General features: G+C 43.5%; 1 protein-coding gene across 8 annotated transcripts in view; it reads left to right on the top strand.

Moving 5' to 3' along the window:
• The window catches only part of PPP2R5C (protein phosphatase 2 regulatory subunit B'gamma), a 146,162-nt gene that overhangs the window by 106,926 nt on the left and 16,247 nt on the right, over window positions 1–22,989 (top strand). For 6 of the 8 annotated variants that reach the window (XM_012746328.2, XM_012746333.2, XM_012746334.2 and 3 more), the window contains 8 exons: window positions 398–490; window positions 576–706; window positions 5,622–5,681; window positions 7,766–7,874; window positions 9,125–9,178; window positions 16,024–16,194; window positions 19,090–19,217; window positions 21,492–21,593. In XM_012746328.2, coding sequence (XP_012601782.1) covers window positions 398–490; window positions 576–706; window positions 5,622–5,681; window positions 7,766–7,874; window positions 9,125–9,178; window positions 16,024–16,194; window positions 19,090–19,217; window positions 21,492–21,593 — 848 coding nt within the window. Of the gene's footprint in view, window positions 1–397; window positions 491–575; window positions 707–5,621; window positions 5,682–7,765; window positions 7,875–9,124; window positions 9,179–16,023; window positions 16,195–19,089; window positions 19,218–21,491; window positions 21,594–21,985; window positions 22,128–22,989 lie in introns of all 8 variants that reach the window. The other 2 variants (XM_012746337.3, XM_076003712.1) reach the window with 2 other exon arrangements.

Raw genomic sequence — 22,989 nt, 5'->3', positions numbered from 1 at the left:
CCGTCTCCGCTCACGGTCCCCTTGGCTCTGCTTGAGCACCGCAGGACGCTCACAGGCGACAGGCTGCACATCCCACCCTGGAGCGTGGCCGTGGCCTGGCTCATGACAGCTGTGCCCGGTCTCTGGGCAGTGTAGTTTAGGTGTTGGTGACGTTGGCCATAGAAATCATTTTGTTTAAATGTCATTTAAGGGTCTGTGGTTGTTACTAAACAAAATAATTACCATCGCCAGTTATAATTAAATTAAGCCATGTCATTTAGCGCTGATTCTGTAGATGTGTGGCTTTTTTTAAAGGCTAATATTTCCAGGCAAATAAAGATTCAACTCATGGTGTATTTTAATATCCATTTAGTAAAATGCCATGTTATTTGACTCATTGTTGTTTTTTTCCTCCTAGCTTGTTTATGAATTTTTCTTAAGATTTTTAGAGTCTCCAGATTTCCAGCCTAATATAGCGAAGAAATATATTGATCAGAAGTTTGTATTGCAGGTAAGGTGCAAATCAGCTGAAACTACAAAGCCCTAACCTACAGAGCGGTAACACCACGTCACTAAGTGTGTTTTTCTCCTTGAAGCTTTTAGAGCTGTTTGACAGTGAAGATCCTCGGGAGAGAGATTTTCTTAAAACCACCCTTCACAGAATCTATGGGAAGTTCTTAGGCTTGAGAGCATACATCAGAAAACAGATAAATAATATATTTTATAGGTAAGTCTGTATGTGGCTGACATTCTCTTTGTGCACGGTGATGTTCATTCCCACACTCGATCCCCCTCCTGCCCTGGCATTTCCTTTGACAGGGGACTGAGGCCAGGGAGCTGGCTCTCAAGCGGCCTGTTTTCATGTGCAGGTGGACCCCGTGTGCGGCTGGACTTGCCCCCTCCTGTCCTGCCCTGCCCTCCGCCTGCTCCCCACATTCCTGGTGCCTCGCCTCGCACGCCTCCTGTTTCAGCTTCTGCTGAGATTTCCAGTCACCCAGAAATACGGATGAATTGATTCCGTCCAAGCCAACCTTTGCCTCCCACCTGTGCATTCTTCCCCACAGAATCTTAGGAGAGGAGGAAGGGGTGAGGAGTGATGTGATTAGTTTTTAGGAAACAGCAGATCTGTGAGCCTAGATTAGAAGTGCTGAGATTCCCACTGTGCGCCCGGGGAAGGGAATCCTGCTGGAAGCAGCAAGTTGGGGAGGATAGCTTCTGACATCGAGCCCACCTCTTGGCCATGGGACTGTAGTGATGGCAGAGGCCTGTAGCAGCCCCGAGGCCGCCCTCTTCCTAGCCTACCTCTGCTTGGCCCCAGGCCCCTGCCAGACCAGGGATGTGCAGCCGGTGTTCCCCCTGCCTGGGTGCCCTTTTCCACTGGCCCTTCTCTCAGCCTTCCAGGCTTCCAGAAACGTCCCTCCCCCAGGGATGTACCCACCTGAGTAGGCACATGCATCTGGTCCCCCACAAGGGCAGCCACCATGTGGGCTGATTTGTCACATGCCCCAGCTTGTGGTGTCATCAAGTAAATGTTGATAGAAGAAACAGTTCGTGTTTTTCTTCTCTGTCCCTGGAAAGCTTCCTAAATGAGCAGTTTATTCTACACACTTTGGCTTCTCAGGTTGGCTTGCCTCTCCAAGGCACCGGAGGGTGGTATGAGGTGGCGACAGATACTAGCAGTGACAGAAGCAGTGTGAAGGTGTCCCTATGTGAGATAAGAACATGGATAGGTTTCCTGCCGCCTAGCTGCAGGGCCTCAGTGAGGATGAAGCACACACCATTGCTGGAGAAGGGCCAGGTGTCCACTGTGACAACCCTAGGCCTGGGTCATTTCTTAGTCCTGGTGACTGACTAAGGGAAAATAAGAGGGCCAGCCAAGACAGACAGGCGGGCAGCAGCTGAGCTCCAGCCTCGTGCCCCAGCCGCTGCACAGCCCTGTGCTCAGCTCCCTCGCCTGCCTCTCTGCAGCCAGAGGCTCTGGCCCCCGCCCTGATGCTCACCCCTGATAGGGCCCTTCGATGTTAGAGCCTCTCATTCTGTGCGTGGCATTCCTCTCACCTCCTTGTAGGTTCCCCATGTCCCATTTGTATGATGGAGCCCGGGGCGCTGGCTCACCAACTATAATCAGTGAGTGACATCATCATCAGGAGTGTTAGGCTTCTATTTTATGTTTCTTGGTATCATGCTTCCTTTTTAATAAGATCGTTACTTGGCTGATGTACTTACCTATCAAAATAAATATACATTATTGAAACACAAAACAGGTACAATTTAAATTCCAGTCTTTGGGGCCCAGAATTAAAGCTCTACCTAAAGTGTTTTTGTTTTCTTAGTATCAATAAGTTTTGTTCAAATAGCAGAATCACGAATCTATTGAACGCCTGTATTAAAGAAATAGAAAATGTTTTGTATCCTAAAAAACTTTAATTTAAAAACAGGAATACTTTAATAGATTATTATTTAAAAGTTATTACACATAATTTAATTCAGTTCTCACTAAAGGCTTGATGCTAGAGGGTGGTATTTGTGTATGTATGTTTTAGTAATCTCCTCTATAATTATCTTGATACATGCAACCAAAAGCAAGAATGTTACCTAGATTCCATAACTGGTTTGGGTCCTCATTGTCAATACTGCTCCCTCCTCATTTCATGTGAGGGTAGAATAAGGAGAAAGATATTGAGAGATGTGTTCAGCTCATCAAAGTTCTATGCAGTACAGCTATGTCGTGTAAGAAAAAATATTTTGCATGTATTTGGTTCAACTTACTGAAAATGTTAATATAAAGTTCCTGCTTCTTTCTGTAGTTTCTCATCCTAGTCAGCTTTGTTTAGTCGTGAGCCAAACAGTGCTTTAGATACCCCCTGATGCCGCTTTGGCCAGCAGTGGGATGGAAGAAGAGGTGGGAAGGTGGGCAGCAGCTCCTCCTCTCTTGCTGCGTACCCAGCCTCCCACAGCTTAGTGGCTTCAGTCAGCCACGGTCTACCATCCTCACATTCTGTCACCGCTGCTGGGCTCAGCTGGACAGTTCTTCTGCTCTGCATGATGTCTGTGAGGGCTGGAATGTCCACAGTGATTTCTTCCCCCATGTGGTCTGCTGTGGCCTGCTCAGGCTCCCCCTCTGCACAGGGCCTTCACTGCTTCTCAGAAGGAAGAGGCAGGAGCTGCCAGTCCTCTTAAGAGTTTGGCCCAGACAGGACAAAGTGACTTCACCCTTTATGTTGGTCAAAGCAGGTCATTAGGACAGCCCGGATTCAGAGGGAGGGCACAGAACACATTACGCAGGAAGGAAAGGAATTGATGACATCGATTTGAGAAACTTCTACGACAAGCAGGTTCCAGCTCAGTTTTTAGAGTGTCTAATTCCTTTTTTGCTGAAAGAGTGAAAAACACTCCACCCTGCTCTGAACAGATCTTTATGGCTTCTCTCCCATTTTGCACCTTCCTGTTTTATCTTCCTCTGGAAAAGTAAGGAGAAGAACTATCCTTATTCTTTCTTATACCTACTTTAAATCAGGTTAAAATAATTAGAAAGTAAGAATTTATCAGTAAGAATGTAATCATGTTGATTGAGGAAAATGAAATGACTTTTAGCTAAAACCCATCCTCACGTGCATGTCAAAGCTGGTGGAGATAGAAACAATGCGAAGGGATTCAGGCATCTTTGTCCTGGGAGGCCCAGAGGTGACCACCCAGGCTCCTTGGGAGCCTCAGTGACCTGCTGGCTGCACAGCTCTCCAGGATACGTGTGAGGGGGACCAGAAGACTGAAGTTGGGGGGCCGTACCGTCTACAAAGGTAGCCTTCAGGGTGGGTTTCCCAAATTAAAGTGCTTCTGAATGGAGACACACCACAGAGGGCTTAGGCTTAGTTACAGCTTCCAAGCTCTCAGGGCAGGTGTGATCAGGAGGATGTGGGACAAGAACACTTTGCATTCTGTGTATTCGCACCACCGGCATTCTTGACACCCAGGTTGCCACATTCTATCATGGTAACTTCCCTGCTCACTTTCAGGCCAAAGCCAAATTCATTTTTTGCTACTTCATTTCACTGTCCGGCCTCACGCCCACCTCCCCGCCCCGCTGCTCCGTGTCGCAGACCTTCGTTCCAGCCAAACAGGTTCTTCCCCGCTCCATACAACCATTTTTTAAAATCTGTCAAAATCCTCCTACAGGGCCCAATTAAAACACCCATGACTGAGTAAATTTTGGTCATTTGGGAATATAGACATGTTAAGGCCATTTTTGAGAATTATTTCACATCTGTGGAAATTTGGCTTGTTCTTTACCTTAAGGCCACTATTCTAATTGTTTCAAACCACCATGAAAAAGATTTGTTTAGAGACAGGGTCACACTCTGTTGCCCAGCCTGGAGTGCAGTGGCATCATCACAGCTCACGGCAACCTCCAACTCCCGCCTCAGCTTCCCAAGTAGCTGAGACTACAGGCACACATCACCACACCCAGCTAGTTTTGTTTTTTGGTTTTTTTTTTTAAATAGAGATGGGGTCTCACTCTTGCTCAGGCTGGTCTCAAAGTCCTGGCCTTAAGCAGTCCTCCTACCTTAGCCTCCCAAAGTGCTGGAATTACAAGCATGAGCCACCACACCTGACCTACAATGAAAATTTTTTAAACTTTACTGATTTATTTTTGGCTTGGAGCTGTTTTTAAGCAAATAGTTTTCATCTGACAGGCAGGAACCTTTTTCAGACTTCTCTCTTACTTCCTGCAGAATACTCTGCGTGTATTGGTTCAGACCAGTGCAAGGCAATCAAGGCCACAGGCAGGAGTGGCTTGTTTCTACGGGAACCCTTGGGAGAGGACATGTCCTGTTCCCTCTCTCTGTCCCCAGTTTGTTCAGCAGACGTGGTTAAGAATCAAACAGATGCCTGGCTTGGTCCTAGCCCTGGGAACACAGTAATGAGAAGTGATCCCATCTGGAGGGAGACAGGTCGATACAAGGGGTGGGGTACATGGCCCAGGAGCTCCTCTAGAAGCGGGCACTCTGGGCAGAGGCTGCTCTGGGGAAGGGAACCAGGGCAGACTGTTGTTCCAGAAACATTGCACCTGAGGCAGTGGAGAGGAAGCATAGGAGTGTCAGTAGGCAGGATGGTCCAGGGAGGTGTTCAGGAAATCACTTTTACCCTTTGCAGGGACTGTGCAAATATGGTAGGCTTTAAAATGGAGTAAGACATACACTTATGTTGAAATGCAGTGAAAAAATAAAATGAGTTAATGGATGGGTAGAGGGGTGAATAGACAGATGTACATGTGACCAAGCTAATAGAGTACATTGGTAATCGCTGAATCTGGGTGGTTCAAATACGGGTGTTTGCTGTAAAATTCTTTCAACTTTACTGGATGCTTGAAATTTTTCAAAATAAAATATTGAGAAGAAATCAGTAAGACCAAGCTCGCTGTTCTGAAGGCATTTATATCTGCAGGTTTTGAGGAGTGTCTTTGGTTCACCTGGTAACAGTGAGCAGCTGCCTAGGCCCCATGAAGGTTTTCACAAATAGACATGCTCATTGTTGCCCGGCTATGTGACTGTCTCCTACAAGCATTGTTTTCTTATTCAGGGGAGTTTAGTCTTTCCAGTTGTTATTTCAGTGTCTAATTCTGATTGACAAATTGTTTTTTCTAGGTTTATTTATGAAACAGAGCATCACAATGGCATAGCAGAATTACTGGAAATATTGGGAAGGTAAGTAAATCTGTGTTAGTGGCATCAAGTGACCGTGGATGGAACTTATGCCAGAATGATCCAGTTCATTTGGTTCAACTGCCCCACGCCCCAAAGTGAGGCAACTGAAGCCATTCTTGAAAGTCACGTAAACGAGACTTCGCTTACGGAGGGTTGGTGAGCTCAGAGGGGTTGGTGAGCTCGTGGATTAGAGCACGCCAAAGGACAGATTCTCCCATTTTTATGTTTCCATTTGTAGATCTACTTCGTATGCCTCAGTATCATTACTATGGAAACATAATTTAAATTATTTCCTGAAGAGTAATGTTAAAAATAGTTACATAAGAAGGTTTACATTAGACACTTTATAAAAAGAATAGATGGTACATTTGGGGTATTGAGTAAATGCTAATTTGTCAAATGTCCTTGATTTTATGAATTTTTATATGTATCTTATAAGATAATTAACATTTCAAAACTTTCATCATCTTAATCTGAGTAAAATTTTTGCCTGCTATTATATTTTTAAATTGATAATGCATAGATTTTACATTAGACCTCCTAACCCATTGTTTCCCAAACAGGGTACCTCAGGGCTCCATGGCAAATAGCCTGGAAAAATGCTTTTCGCCTCTGCCTCTCTCCAGGGCTCTAGTGTACCTCAGCCCCTCAGGCTTCTGCGGAAACCTGCAATGCGGAAACTCAGTGCTCTTGTTAAACCTAGTGATTCCCTACAGCATTTGAACAAAGGAGTCTTTTCCCATGAAATGCTATTATTATCTGCGGAATATGGTCCTGCATGGTAGTTCTGAGAAAAACTGTCCTTGCTGTTTAAGATGTAATTTGAAAAAAACATTAGTCCTTATTGAAAATTTTGTTTTGATTAGTTTCAACAGGCTCGGCTGGGGTTTCTCTCTCAGTATAGCGTAGTGTAGGGAGTGGTTAAGAGGCTGCCCCCTACCAGTTGTATGACCTTGGGCAAGTTAATTCTATAAAATGAGAAAAATAATTGATTTTCCCTCCCAGATGCTTACAAGGAGGGGTTAAGCTATGTAAGGTGTTCGGCACAGCCTGCCACATCGCGTGGGTAAGGGCCACTGTGCAGCCACCACTGCTAGGCTTATTTTTCTTCTTTTAGAAGAGGGATTTTGCCTTGAGGGCTTCCCCGTGTGAATGAGCAGACCATCCTAAAAGGACCACTCCAGATCGCGTCCTGCATTACCCAGTGCCCTGTGCTGAGAGAACAGTGGAGGACCACGTTAGAAATCTGTCTGCTTCCACGGCTCTCTGTATCATCTATTTGTGTTTGCCTAATTATAGAACTAAGTAAATAAACTAGTGGGTGTCTGAGACAAAAACTTCAGTTTGGAGGCTCTAAGTAGGACCGCCTTCCCTTGCAGAAGAGAACACCTTTCTGATTGATTTTTAACCAACACACCTGTTCTATATACACCCGGACTCTGTTGCTAACACTAGAGTAATGAGCCTGAATTACTCTAGGGATGCATGACTTTCTAAAGATAGATGATGGAAGGTGCTGGGTGTGGGAGCACCTGGAGCTGGGGGGTCCCACCTGAGCTGTCCAGTCTTCCTGGCTCTGTTTGAGCAAAAGATTTTGCCCTTGCTGCTGAGCTGGCTTCCTACTGTTCTGGGCAATGCCCTATAAGCCCAGATTTTTAAAATTATCTTGTAGTTATAAAGATAAAAATGACTGTGCTTCCTTTTGAAGGCATTTAATTTTATTTAGATTTCTGCTAATAACCTCTCTTTCTTGAAACACACACACACACACAAACATATATATATATATACATATATATATATATATATATTTTTTTTTTTTTTAAGAGCCAGAGTCTCACTATGTTGTCCAGGCTAGAGTACAGTGGTACAGTCTTAGCTCACTGTAGCCTCAAACTCCCGGGCCCAAGTCATCCTTCCTCCCCAGCCTCCTGAGTAGCTGGGACTATAGGCTCCTGGCTTACATATATTTTGCCTACTGGGTTTTCATGCTGAAAACAAAAACTGAAAGAAAAACAACAAGGTTATTTGCTTAAAATGTAGAATGTATAAATATTCAAGCCAAATAAATTTTCTTTTTCCAGTATAATTAATGGATTTGCCTTACCACTAAAAGAAGAGCACAAGATTTTCTTATTGAAGGTGTTACTACCTTTGCACAAAGTGAAATCTCTGAGTGTCTACCATCCCCAGGTAAGGGGGTAAGGGAAGTGCTGGCGGGCACAGCCATTGTTATTTGAGCAGGATGGAACTCAAGACAGTGAATCCAGCCTTTAACCAAGAGTGTTTTCCTTTTTATATCATTTTAGTGACTTCAGTAACAAGGTTCTGGCAATAATTCAAAGAGTAAAGGTGTAAAGAAAGATTTTTTTTAAGAAATTCAGAGAAATATTTAGAATACAGAATTTAAAATTAGTTTTAAGCATAGAGAAGGAAGTAACTCTGAAAGAAGTCAAGAGGAAGGTTTTCTGCAGTGTAATCTAAAATCCAGTACCTTAAAAAAAAAGTCTGTGGGTCCGTGGCCAATGAAATGGCCTATGAAAAAGTTTTTAAAAAGAAAAAGCTATGGATTTTTAAAACTGACAGAATATAACTACAGATATACTGAAACATTGGTCAGTAAGTGCTTGCTAACTGGTTAGTGGACTGGATTGACTTAGATTTGGTTTTCCTTCACCCTTATGTGTAGACAACTAAAGCTATGCCGATTGCAACACATTGACAATTTATTTCAGAAAAACTCCCACCTTGAGCTGCAGGTGATATGTTTATTCACTTGTAGCTGTCGCAGGCCTGGCACCAAGTAGTCCGCCCATAGCACATGCTCGGGAAGGCAGGAGCCTCCTTTCCAACAGGCCCCACTTGGGCGGTTGGCAGCATGGGATAAATTACGGACAGTGCATTCTTTAATGGATTCTCATGATGGTGGCTTCCTGTGAAATACTTTACTTATTTTCTGTGATTGCTATTAACTGGTAATATCTTTATATCTAGCCAGTTTATCATATGAATTGTATAAAAGAAGTTAATAGTTCAGATATTTAATGGAACCAGATTTTAATTTGATTTTTCCCAGCTATTAGATTATGCTTCATCATAATCTCCAAAAGAACCACAAGAAAAATTCCCATCACACCTTGTTGACTTGGTGGTGGTGTTAGTCTAAAAGACTGTTTGCTAGATTTTTTTGTTTTTTAGCTTTCTGATCTATCACCAATTAATAGGGAAAGGATTCGTGCATAGGTGCTGGGGTTCCCCCCTGAGAGCCCCACTCAGAGCCTACTGTGAGGGTGGACGGCACACCTGGGGGCAGCTCCTCCGTCACACCAGGCTTTTGTACCACAGGCCTTGTCGTGCCATAAGAAGGTGTTTAACAGCGGTTCTAGAAGAAGCACGGCAGCATTGCCATGTTGAAATGTTAACACTCTCCTTTTACTTTGTAGCTGGCGTACTGTGTAGTGCAGTTTTTAGAAAAGGACAGCACCCTCACTGAACCAGTAAGTTTACTCTCTGCCCTTCATTCTGTTGCTGGCATCTTGTAAGATGTGTATATTTCACTAAATGTAAATATCACAGTGTCTACTTCACCAAATTACTGCTCAGACAGCTTTTTCACCTTTAGTTGCAATACTCATAAACAGACCCATTTCATTCGTTTGTTACAGGTTTTCAGAGTATAGTCATTTTAATTGCAGGTTCCCTTAATGCAGTGATTATTTTATGTAATGAGATTGCCAGTTTATTCCTCATTGCACTCCTTTGAGTACAAAGCATTGAATAGTTGTAGCCACTAAATCATGGCTTGATTCGATAACATATTGAACTGACTTCGGTTAGAGAAATTATAGTAAGGGTTTGAAATACTCGTTATACTAAAGAGGTTTTACTAACTTGAAAATTCTTTCCGTGAGTGTTACTGTTTTATGATCCTGAGTCACAAGTAAACGTTAGATTGCTACCATTCCATGTTTGGGGTTGTAATTTTCTTAACATTTATCTTTATTAAAAGTGAAAAGGCCAGCTGGGCACAGTGGCTCATGCCTGTTATCCCAGAACTTTGGGAGGCCAAGTCTCGAGCGAGGAGGATAGCTTGAGCCCAAGAGTTCGAGGCTGCGGTGAGCTGTGATCACACCATGACACTCCCTGGATGATAGAGGGAGAGCCTACCAATCAGTCTATCTATAAATACTGTTGTAGCCATGGTTAACAAAGTCAGACATGTCATTTGCCAGTTTAAGTATTTGAATAAACTTTTTTGAACAACTTTATTGAGATATAATTCATATACCATGGCCGGGCGTGGTGGCTTACACCTGTAATCCTAGCACTCTGGGAGGCCAAGGGGGACAGATCGCTCGAGGTCAGGAGTTCGAAACCAGCCTGAACAAGAGTGAGACCCCGTCTCTACTATAACTGGAAAGAAATTAATTGGCCGACTAATATATATAGAAAAAATTAGCCGGGCATGGTGGTGCATGCTTGTAGTCCCAGCTATTTGGGAGGCTGAAGCAGAAGGATTGCTTGAGCCCAGGAGCTTGAGGTTGCTGTGAGCTAGGCTGACGCCATGGCACTCACTCTAGCCTGGGCAACAAAGTGAGACTCTGTCTCAAAAAAAAAAAAAAAATTCATATGCCATATAATTTATCCATTTAAAGTATACAATTTAAAGGGTTTTTGTATATTATATAGGATTATTTCTTAATTGTGGTAAAATTTATTATTTTAACCACTTTAAGTGTATAATTCAGTGGTATTAATTACATTTATAATGTAGTACAACCATCACCATTGTTTCCAAAACTTTGTCACCATCCCAAACAAAAATTCTACCCATTAAATAATAATTCCTCATTCCTCCTTCCCCTGGCCCTTGCTAACCTGTAATTTGCTTTCTGTCTCTATGAATTTGACTGCTCTAGGAACCTCATATAAGTAGAATCATAAAATATTTGTCCTTTGTGTTTGATTTATTTCATTTAGCATGCCTTGCAAGATTCATCTATGTTGTATTGTGTATCAGAACTTCATTTCTTATTATGGTTGAATAATATTCCATCATATGGATAGAACACAATTTGTTTACCTATTTATTCGTCAGTGGACACTTGAGTTGTTCCTACCTTTTAGCTATTGTGAATAATGCTGTTATTGATATGTTGCTGTACATCTGTTCAAGTCCCTGCTTTTAGTTCCTTTGGGTATATACCCAGAAGTGAAATTTCTGAATTCTATGTATTGTATATTTAGCTTTTTTTTTGAGACAGAGTCTCACTCTCTTGTCTGGGCTAGAGTGCCATGGCATCAGCCTAGCTCACAGCAACCTCAAACTCCTGGGCTCCAGCCATCCTTCTGCCTCAGCCTCCCGAGTAGCTGAGACTACAGGCATGTGCCACCATGCCTGGCTAATTTTTATATATATACTTTTAGTTGTCCAGCTAATTTCTTTCTATTTTTTTAATAGAGACAGGGTCTCACTCTTGCTCAGTCTGGTCTCCAACTCCTGAGTTCAAACGATCCACCTGCCTTGGCCTCCCAGAGTGCTAAGATTAAAAGTGTGAGCCACCTCGCCCAGCCATGTTTAGCTTTTAGAAGAACCACTATATTACTGCACAGTTTTACATTCCCACCAGCTATGTACAAAGGTTCTAGTTTCTCTAGATCTTCACCAATGCTTGTTATTTTCCTTTTTCTTAAATTTAGAGTCTTCTTAGTGGTGTGAAGTAGTATCTTATTGTGGTTTTGATTTGCATTTCCCTAATGACTAGTGATGTTCAGCATCTTTTCATGTTCACATTGACCATTTGTATATCTTCTTTGGAGAAATGTCTGTTTCTTTTCCCATTTTTCAATGTTTTTTTAATTGAGTAACAACAAAAGAAGTGTTGTTAGGTGCCAGTTTAAATGTTTGAGTGCTCTTTTAAAAGTCACTGTCAGGACAGAAGAGGCAGGGCTGCTCACTTCCAAGTCCTTATGTGCCATCAGCTGTCTTTCGCAGTTTTCTTATGAGATTGTGATTTGTATAGTGAAATTACCTGGGACATTCTTAATCCTGAATTCCTGAGTTAAACTTGCTTCTGGGTTCTGCTTTCGTTGAAACTTTTGAATTCTATGTGGAGACTCCCCCTGTCTCACCCGAAAATTCAGGAAAAGCTCTCATCCTGCGGATTACTATCCAGGGAGCCATGTGCCCAGCCTTCCCCACCCGCCAACCCTCATAGAGCGCCACATCCCTGCGCTGACCCCTCAGCCCCCCAAACACCTGTCACAATTCTGTGTTAGATTCTGGACGCTCCCAAGGAAATATGCCAAATGTTACCACACCTCAGCATCAAGCATAGTCCAGGGTCTTACTTCAATTTTGAGTTAGGATATGTTATTTTTATCCTCAGCTGACTAAAGACATGTTTAGGTAGGGAAAAGAAAAATGAGTCAGAGTTAATAATAAAAAAGCTCACTGGAGGCCGGGCGCGGTGGCTCACGCCTGTAATCCTAACATTCTGGGAGGCCAAGGTGGGAGGATCACTTGAGGTCAAGAGTTTGAGACTAGCGTCAGCAAGAGTGAGACCTTGTCTCTACTAAAAATAGAAAGAAATTAGCTGGGCAACTAAAAGAAGAAAAAAGTAGCCAGGTGTGGTGACGTGTGCCTCTAGTCCCAGCTACTGGGGAGGCTGAGGCAGGAGCCCTTTGGGAATTTTTTTTTTTTACTGTATTTCCTCTTGTGGGTACACACCCTTATTCCTCTGCCTGTGTTTGAGGTCTTCTCCAAACTAAAGGGTGAGAGCTGGGAAAAGTACTAGAAAAAGTAATATGTAAAAAATTCCATCTATCCCTCCTCCAACCTTTTTCTATTCAAAAATAAAAGGAAAAGAAAGATACATGAGGCCAGGCGCGGTGGCTCACGCCTGTAATCCTAGCACTCTGGGAGGCCGAGGCGAGAGGATCGCTCAAGCTCAGGAGTTCGAAACCAGCCTGAGCAAGAGCGAGACCCCATCACTACTATAAAATAGAAAAAAATTAATTGACCAACTAAAAATATATAGAAAAAATTAGCCGGGCATGGTGGCGCATGCCTGTAGTCTCAGCTACTCAGGAGGCTGAGGCAGGAGGATCACTTGAGCCCAGGAGTTTGAGGTTGCTGTGAGCGAGGCTAATGCTATGACACTCTAGCCCTGGCAACAGAGTGAGACTCTGTCTCAAAAAAAAAAGAAAGAAAGATATATGGAAGGAGAGAGAAAGTATGCAAAGTCTTGTATTATGCTTTTTCTTTGTGCATGTTTCTCATTCTCCTGTAGTGGCTGAAGAGCTCACCACGTGCCATGCTGTGTTTACCACAGATGGAGGCTTCTCCCACGGAGCCACTGCCCATGGCATCTCTGTCCCACTGTCCACTGTCTGTCCAAGCCTGAGCCCTAATCCTGTTCCATTGAGAGCTCAGCGAGTGGGCTTCACCCCATTCCCCTTTCCATCCAGAAGTAATGTGAAAGAGGATAAAGTTTGTGATTATTTTTAATTCCCACTAACATGGTAAATAATAAAGCAAATAGAAATTTGCAAGAGTGAGAGCTCTTAATTGCAGTTGTCTGAAAGAGGCAAGAGACAGTATGCCGGCGTCACTTGGGTCCTTCCTCGTCAGTGTAGCGTGCAGCTGTGCAGCCCCCATGTGTTCGGTCCCCGTCCTTTCCACCTAGAATCACTACATGCCTTGTCTCCTGCTGTGCAGATAGATAATGGTACTATCCTGGCTTCAGAAAGCAGATTTTGTTTTCCGTATGTTAAAAACATTCAGACCCTCATCTTAGTAAATTTCTTCCTTTGAAAATCTTATTTTATGAAAACACAAAGGCCATTTTGTCTTCCTTCAGCATCGAAAGCATGCTGATGGTAAGGTGAGAGTGTAGACTCTATGAAGGTGTGCACTTGGTAGCTTTGAGGACACTTGGTGTAATCGTGCGTCTCTCAGGCCCACGCCAGAGGGACTCCTAAAGTCATGGTGTGTCTGTCTAGGCTCGGGAATTCACTGAAGTCTGATCCTCTAAAAAGACTAAGAAATAAAGGATATTTTTTGCCCCCATTTGTAATTTGTAATTAATATTTTTCATTTTGCAAATTTGTGTGCACAGTACTCAAAAGCTTTCTAAGCACATTAAACACATTCACTGTTGTCGTGAGAAGAGTAGAGGCTCATCAGATAACTTAGGGAAGTGACATTTTGTCCGTTTTCATTCGCTTGCCTTTAGGCTAATTGAGTTTTAAGCAACTCTGCTTTCTCCGTAATGTGCCAGGATGGGAGAATGGGCCCCCAGGACTGGAGGCTGGGCTGCTGGCAGGCCCACCCTGGCTGCTAACCCTCTCCAGGGAGCCAGCAGGCCCTGAGTTTCTTAAGGAAAGCTGGGTCCTTGGAATGCATCCAGCAGCGAAGAGCCATTGTTGCGTGGGATTAGCATTCCCTGAGCAGACACCCTCCTCGCAAAACACTGTCCTACTCTAAAGCAGCTGAAATAGCTGGGTATTGATCACAAATTGTTCCAGTGGTGTGAAAAGTAAATCCAGTTTGTGAATCTGATTCCAGATATAATACCTTTTCCAAAGAAATGAAATAGCCAAATCCACTGTGTTGTATAGCCCCTTGTATTTCTCCTAATAAAATTCCTCTTGATAAGGAATGGTAGATTTATGAAGTGATTTGCACCTGCTATATCCTTAATAGTGGTTCCAATACAGTAGTATACTAGGAATGCAATAAATGTCTGTTAAATAATTTTGAGCTAGAAGTAGGAGGAAAATCATTAAATGATGCATTTTAAAAATACTACCTTTTTTTTTTTTTTGAGACAGAGTTTCACTATGTTCCCTGGGCTAGAGTGCCATGGTGTCAGCCTAGCTCACAGCAACCTCAAACTCCTGGGCTCAAGCAATCCTCCTGCCTCAGCCTCCCAAGTAGCTGGGACTACAGGAATGTACCACCATGCCTGGCTAATTTTTTCTATATATATTTTTAGTTGGCCAATTAATTTCTTTCTATTTTTTTAGTAGAGATGGGGTCTCGCTCTTGCTCAGGATGGTTTCGAACTCCTGACTTGGAGCCATCCTCCCGCCTCAGCCTCCCAGAGTGCTAGGATTACAGGCATGAGCCACCACACTCGGCCCAGAAATAATACCTTTTAAACATAGTTGTGTTGTAGATTTTTACGAGACTTCAAAACTAGGAGCACTTTCTTTTTTTATAAATTTTGTAATTTTATAATTATATCGTAAAAAATTGTCCAGGAGCCCAACTGTCAAAGCAGCAAAACAAAATTGTTATAAATCAATGTTTTTTAAATGCCCACCTTGTTTTTTAACAACTGTAATGATTAAAAGGCCGGCTTGCTAAGCAGTGAGTTGGTGTGACTAGTGAGTGAAAACAACCAGCCAGTACCAAAACTGACACTTACAGTGATTCCAGAGCAGTCTTGGTCCCAGTGTGGCAGCTGTGACTAGGCCAGAGAGCTGCTTTAGGGTAATAGGTTGCACTTGTACAGTGCTGTGTGGCCAGTGTGTATGCTATATATGCACTTACATGTAAAATGCCTATTGTGTATTTTTGTGCTCTTTAAAACTAAGATAGCTAAACTCTAGAGATATTATTAATCTGCACTGAGTCAAATTCAATATTTTGTGCTGGTATGCTCTCCTAACTGCTTATTTTTTAGTCTTTTTTTATAATGCAATTAACTCTTTTTTTTTTTTTTTTTTTTTTTTTTTTTTTGAGACAGAGTCTCACTTTGTTGCCCAGGCTAGAGTGAGTGCCGTGGCGTCAGCCTGGCTCACAGCAACCTCAATCTCCAGGGCTCAGCGATCCTACTGCCTCAGCCTCCCGAGTAGCTGGGACTACAGGCATGCGCCACCATGCCCGGCTAATTTTTTGTATATATATTTTTAGTTGGTCAATTAATTTATTTCTATTTTTGGTAGAGACGGGGTCTTGCTCAGGCTGGTTTCGAACTCCTGACCTTGAGCCATCCGCCCGCCTCGGCCTCCCAGAGTGCTAGGATTACAGGCGTGAGCCACCGCGCCCGGCCTAATGCAATTAACTCTTACTGAAATGATTATTTAATCAGAAAGAGTGGGTCACATAAATTAAAATTATGATTCTAAAGTATATAGAATTAAGCTGGGTGCAGTGGCACATACCTGTAGTCCCAGCTACTTCAGAGGCTGAGACAGAAGGAAAGCATATATTATAAAATTGTACCTATTTCTCTAATTACAAAGAACCATTTACTAACTCCTGAGTTCACGGGTCACTGTCTCTTACCTTGTCACTTCATGGGCATCATTCCATGTGTCCTTTCTCTTGTAGGTGGTGATGGCACTTCTCAAATACTGGCCAAAGACTCACAGTCCAAAAGAAGTAATGTTCTTAAACGAATTAGAAGAGATTTTAGATGTAATTGAGCCATCGGAATTTGTGAAGATCATGGAGCCTCTTTTCCGGCAGTTAGCCAAGTGTGTCTCCAGCCCACACTTCCAGGTATGTGGGACCTGGGGACAGAGAATTGCACTCTTTCAGGATCTTCATTTAGGTAGTCTGGTGGTAGAAGCCTTTAGCTCTGAAATTCTCTCCCTTCATAAGCTCTTCATTTCTGGCATTGTATAAACTTGTCTCCCCGTACCCTTTAAAAGAGATTTATAGTTCTGATTTTTGTCACTACCGAAGTCCAGAGTGAGAAGGCTGCATTAGCCAGAGCTGCCTTCCACTTTCTTCTCCCAAGTTCCTTCTTAACCCTTAAGCGAGCCTCAGCTCTCCAGCTCTCGGAGGCTGTCATCCCCAGGGGCCTCGTCAGCCTGTCTGCCTCCATCTGCCACCCATCCTTTTGCATTGTTGAGCGACATTTATTGTGTACTCGTCATAAACAAGGCAAAAATCTAGGTTCAAAATGAGCAAGACCTCGCACTGTCCGGGGAGTGGGTGATACAGTGGAAGGCGAGGGCTGTGTAGCAAGGGTTGGGTGGATTTGGGGAACACATCAGAGTTACCTCCCCGAGCCTGGGTGACCAGCAAAAGGCCACAAAGGTAAGGGGTCTTCCACAGTGAGCCTTTCAGGATGGTTATGAAGGGGTCATTGAAACCAACAAAATTCAGACAAGAAAGCACAGTAAGTAACAACTAAGAAGTCTGCCTGGAGCGTGGGTGGCAGTTGTGAAGGGATGAGGGCTGAGTTGGGGTCAGAGAAGGGAGTCTCTTCCACGGCAGATAATGGAGTTGTTCTTATTTTAGAAATTTCTGCAAGTTCTCACATGAGGACTTAGGAAAGGAAAATAGTGGTTGTCAAAACTTACAGTGTGAGCAGTTTGCAGAGAGGAATAAGGTGTCCTAGAAGCTATAGCGTCAGCACCGCAGGGCACGGGCCAGAGCACCTGGTACTGGAGCACCAAGAAGAGACTAGGGGTCTTTGGAAGCTTCCTGAAACCTGAACCCCTTCCCCAAGTGCAGAAATAACTATTTACATAGGTAACATTACACTTCCAAGAGAAGACAGAGGCGAATGAAATCGTCATGTGTCATTTTGAATAAAAGCATGTGACAGGAACACAAGGAAGAGAATTCCAGGTGGGGCAGACAGTGTGAGAGGCTGTGCAACTGCAAGGAGCCAGGGGATGGGGCTGCCGTCCCACGTGTGCGGAGGCCTTGCCTCCCACGGGCCACCCCAGCCGAGCACAGAGTGTGAGGGGACACCAAGGCAGACCGTGACGCCTGAGGGTGAGACTGGCACCAGGACTCCCTGCAGCCATCAACTGGAGGCTCCCCTCCCCAGCCCCTGACTGTCTCATCTCTGTCCCCACGGAGGCTGAGCCCATCCTGGCTTCTGCTTCAGATCAGCAGAGTCCTTTCCATAATCTTTCCAGACACACATACGTGAGCCCAGTTCATTCTTAACTTTTAGAATTTTTTTATCAAAAAAAAAAAAATTGCTGGTGGTAAAAACTGAAAAAAATTTCAAAACTTAAACCATCAACCATATTAAGCTTCTGTTTTCTAATTCAGGCTTAAAATATTGAGGATAGATAGAGAGATGCCTTTTTAAATACAGGGAATGGAACTCTTAAATAAGAATTAGTTTACCAGCTGTGATCGTGACCTTTTTTTTTGATTCACACTCTGTGTTCTTGTATATGTCCATCCTTCCCACTTCAGCTAATTCACTCCTGTTTTACAGAGTTCATCCCAGCTCACTGCCTCTGAGAAATCTTCCCTGATTCTTGAGCTTGGCACAGTTTCACCCGCCATTCTCTCTGCATCCCACCCGCACACATGGCGCCACGATCTCAGAATCTCTAGGCTGTAGGCTTCTGGCAGCAGAAATGTCAGCCCCCTCTGCTCAGAGCGTCTGAGTGCTGCTGTCAGATCTGTGCAAATGTAGGTGTGATGACAGCATGTGGTTATGTAGAAGAAGCTCCTCTTATCAGGGAAGTGTATACTGTGACTGGGACCAGCCAGGTGCCCTGGGGCTGCCCCCAACTCTCAGATGGTTCTGCAGAACGTGCACGTATGTGCTTGTTGATTATGGAGACAGCAAATAGGTGTGAACTATTGCTGGATCTGGGTGGAGGGAGGTGCACACTCATCATACTAGCCTTTCAGCTTTGTATATGTGTGAAAGTTTTAATAATAAATATGGGGAACCCTCCAATGCCTTCCCATGAGTCAGGGCCAGCAGGCCCGGGCTCCTGATAAGCCTCAGTGACCTCAGTTCCTCCTGTACCCGCCTTACTCATTCACTGCCCCGCTATCTTCCCCATTGGTCCTCAGCCACCATGCTGGCATCTCAGGACCTCCCTCTGGTCCCTGCTCAGATGTCAACTCCTCTACGTTGAAGCCACAGCTCCCCACGCACACCACCACTGCTCATCCCCCGCCCTGCTGCCTTTCACTGCACAACTTTTCATGTCTAGTATATTAAAGAATCATCCATCATCTGTCCTCCTCCCTGCTAGAACAGAAGCTTCGTGAAGGCAAGGATTTCTGCCTTGGTTTCACTGCTAAGTGCTCAGTACAGAAGCACGTCTCACACCTGGAGACCTAAGAAACATGGGGCAGTGACGGAGGGAGTGGGGTGCTAGCGGGATGGAACAAACTCCTTTGATTGGGTCCTCAGGGTCTAGCTCAGTGTCTAGCACAAATGTTTATTGAATAAATAGAGAAATAAGTGAGTGTTCTTGATTTCTTGATCATCAAGAAATTATCTGCTTTGTTGACAGCTCTTCAAGGTTATAATCTAGAATATTTTGAATTTATGGAAATAATCGTAACTTTCTGATCCAGTATGATTAGTTATTCTCTTTGTAGGTTTGACAGTAAGGACCCCTGCCTAACGTTTCTAAGCATAGTCATCACCAGCATCAGGCATGCACTTCTGTCTTCCAGGTGGCGGAGCGGGCACTGTATTATTGGAATAACGAGTACATCATGAGTTTGATCAGTGACAACGCAGCCAAGATTCTGCCTATCATGTTCCCGTCCTTGTACCGCAACTCGAAGACCCATTGGAACAAGTAAGAACGAGCTGGCTCTCATCTTTTCTAGTCACTTTTAAATGTTGCCTATTTTGCTAATGGTTCAATTAGAATGAAAATCTAAATTTTAAATATCAGTTACAAAACAAAAATATTGATTCCTTTGTATTTTTACTTAAGGAGGATGAATAAATCAATTTACTAAGCAACACTTTCGAAACTTTAAAAGAAAATTGCCAATGCAATGTGGGTGCCATATTTTTTAGTACTGAATTTAATACTCCTGTTATTTATATAAATATGAGTAGCAGTTTTTGTTTCTCCATCTTCTTTCATTTTTTTCCTTTGTATATTATACTCATAACTCAGAATTTAAAGCAGGCAGAGCAGAGCTACTATGATATCTAGTCCTGCTCCCTTATTTTATCGAAAATAAGTGAAAAGCACAGTGATTCTTGGAGGGAACAAGGAGCCCACCTGAACTGGTGAGCGGCTCTCTGGTTCCAGCGCCCCTGCTACCGCGGGCTAGCCCTCTGTGCACCCATCCTGCCTGCTCAAGGTTGCAGGGGTGCTGCCCCGCCTCAGAAGCAAGCCACAAGGCAGCAGCCAGACAGGTATTAGCCTGCCTAGAGCCCTGGAGCACTGAGCCAGGCCAGGAGCACACAGAACTCTGGGCGTTGGCCATCCAGGAGGTGACTAAAGAATGGCAGACAGACCACAGCCAGCCTGACTTTGCTTCACGTTCTCGCTCCACGGCTAACCGTCTGTCTGGACCTAGGCAAGTGAGCTCTAGGTCTTTCTCAGCCAGTTTTCTCATCTGAAAAATAGAGAAAATAAATTGCTTTTCTTTGCAGCAACCTTCACCTGGTTGTGCAGATTAAGGTAGAGTTAATATATATAAAGTACCTGGCACATGCTTGAAGCAAACTTTTTTTTTTTTTTTTTTGAGACAGAGTCTCACTTTGTTGCCCAGGCTAGAGTGAGTGCTGTGATGTCAGCCTAGCTCACAGCAACCTCAATCTCCTGGGCTAAAACAATCCTGCTGCCTCAGCCTCCCGAATAGCTGGAACTACAGGCATGTGCCACCATGCCCAGCTAATTTTTTTCTATATATATTAGTTGGCCAATTAATTTCTTTCTATTTATAGTAGAGACGGGGTCTCGCTCTTGCTCAGGCTGGTTTTGAACTCCTGAGCTCAAACGATCCACCTGCCTCGGCCTCCTAGAGAGCTAGGATTACAGGCGTGAGCCACCGCGCCCGGCCTTGAAGCAAACATTGAGTACGTGTTTGCCATTGCTCTGTGACTGCAGGACTAGCAGTGGTGCTGCTCTTGGGGGCGGCAGCAGCGGCAGCTGGGACCATCATAGCAATAGTACAGCAGTCATGGCTGTTAGCACAGTATTGCCACTTTCAACAACCTTTTCTTTGTAACAGTCTTTTTTTTTTTATTGCACAGAACAGATGATAACAAAGGCCCCCAGGGTTTCACTGTATGTCCTGTGAATCACTTAGTATGACATGAAAGCCAGCACAGTTAGTAACTGACTTTCATTTCATACCCTTTGCAAAGACAAAGAGTATTCTTTTAAGTGTTTTCTAAATACAATTTAGGTTTTATTATAAAATGGATTAAGAAGTGGTTGTGATTTGAGAGTTAAGCTATTTGTTTTTTGTTTTTAACTCTGTTGTATTGTTGCTCACAATTCTGTGGGTTGACCAGGCTCTGCTGGGCAGTTTTTCTGCTTATCTCCCTTGGGGGCTCTTAAGCATTGCAATCAGGTGGCATCTGGGACCAGAGACGTCCATAGGCTCAGCTGGGACAGTTCGGCCTCTCTCCCTCTCCATGTATGTCAGGGCCCCACAGCTAAGTTCTGACTAAACTGTCCCATGCTAATTTTATTTTCTACCTTTCAAAGCTCTAATTCGGCATTATTAAAATTAATTTTTCTGTTCTCAGTGAATTAAGATTGAGAGGAAACTGACATTTATAGAAAATAGTTATCCTCTTACTGTCCTCTTCATAATTTTGTCTTAATTATATTTGTTCAAGTTTCAACATTTTTATCCAACTTCCAAGCAAGGTGGCACCTGGCTACTGTCAGCCAGGCTATAGGCCAGGCAGCCTGCTGTGCTGGTGTGACGGCCAGCGAGAGGGGAGCGCCCACAGGTCTGTGCGCTGACTCTAAGGAACGAAAGTGAACGAATCACAGCTAACAGGCTTCTCATTTGGAGGCTCGGGAGCTAGTGGAATGTGGGGCTGCGGCAGAGGTGGGGAGGGGACCCCAAGTTTCACTGTGAAGTTTTCTTTATAGGACGATACATGGCTTGATATACAATGCTCTGAAACTCTTCATGGAGATGAACCAAAAACTATTTGATGACTGCACTCAACAGTTTAAAGCAGAGAAACTGAAGTAAGTTGCTCCTTTCGCAAGTTACTGTTTCCAGGAGGGTTTTTTCCCTTAATCCTGAATAAACCTCTTCCACTGTTTTGTCCTAAAAAGTGAATTTTTCACTTTAAAGCAAAACCAGTCGTCTTATACTTAGAAAGCATGTTAAAACTATGATAATAACTTATTACAGAACACGTGTTTAAAGTTAGCTATTCTCTCCCTTATATTACTGGTTTAACCCTCTTTGCAAAAAGTGCATGTGAAGTCAAGAATTTAACATTCTGAATTTCTTCTTTTCTCAGGGGATACTGACAGACTATAATGTGTAGTAATTTTTCTTGTTTGTAAGGCGGGAATTTGAATTATGAGAGAGCAAGAGTCTTCATTTCAGTGTAGCTTTATTCTAATTTAAGGATCTCCATGAATGTGGGCATTCTCTGGAATCTAGTCTGTCCTTTGCAAAATCAGGATCCTGCTCTCATGCCTTTGAGGACTTTAGAGCCCACATCTGTCCATGGATGGTCTAGGTGACAAGGTGCTCTGTCCCTAGACTATGTAAGTAATAATATGATTAAGTTATCAAAAGTCACTTTGAAGAGTTGAGTGTGGACTGTTGGCAGATTTTATCCTTTGCTTATCACTTAAAACTAGCTAAGATAGGCCAGGCCCAGTGGCTCATGCCTGTAATCCTAGCACTCTGGGAGGATCGCTTGAGCTCAGGAGTTCAAGACCAGCCTGAACAATAGCAAGACCCCATCTCTACTAAAAATAGAAAAATTAGCCACGCATCATGGCATGCATCTATAGTCCCAACTCCTCAGGAGGCTGAGGCAGGAGGATCGCTTGAGCCCAGGAGTTTGAGGTTGCTGTGAGCTATGATGACGCTACGGCACTCTACACAGGGTGACAGTGAGACTCTGTCTCAAAAAATAAAAATAAAAAAGCTGGCAAAGATAAGTTCTGAATGACTGTAACTCAAAATACAGTATATATAATATATATACACACACATAAAACTGTCATTAATTTTTTTACACAAATATGTGTATACCTATATGCCAGGCCCTATTTTAGGTTCTGGCATTACAGCAATGAATAAAACATAAAAAATGTAGCAAAGGGCCACAGCAAGATGGGCCAGCTGTTTCTTTAGGCCTGCAAGCTGTGTGGTCCTCATCTCAGAGCTCAACACAGTGTTCAAATTTGAAACACATGAGCACCAGGGCTTTTCTCATGGCAGATCCTCCTCCCATAGAATACCGTGGCTTTCTAAAAGGGACCTTGGAGATCATGTAGTACATTTTCTAGCTCCAAAGGTACTTTATGAATCCAAAAATCAGATCCAAGTTAAGGGATTTACGGAAGGTCATGTAACTCTAATGGTAGAATCAGCAGCCCAGGTCTCCTGCTTGTAAGG

The sequence above is a fragment of the Microcebus murinus genome, chromosome 6 (assembly GCF_040939455.1).
Source record: "Microcebus murinus isolate Inina chromosome 6, M.murinus_Inina_mat1.0, whole genome shotgun sequence".
NCBI lineage: Eukaryota > Metazoa > Chordata > Mammalia > Primates > Cheirogaleidae > Microcebus > Microcebus murinus.
The sequence above is the reverse complement of the archived record's forward strand: the minus strand, read 5'-3'. Positions and strand labels throughout refer to the sequence as shown.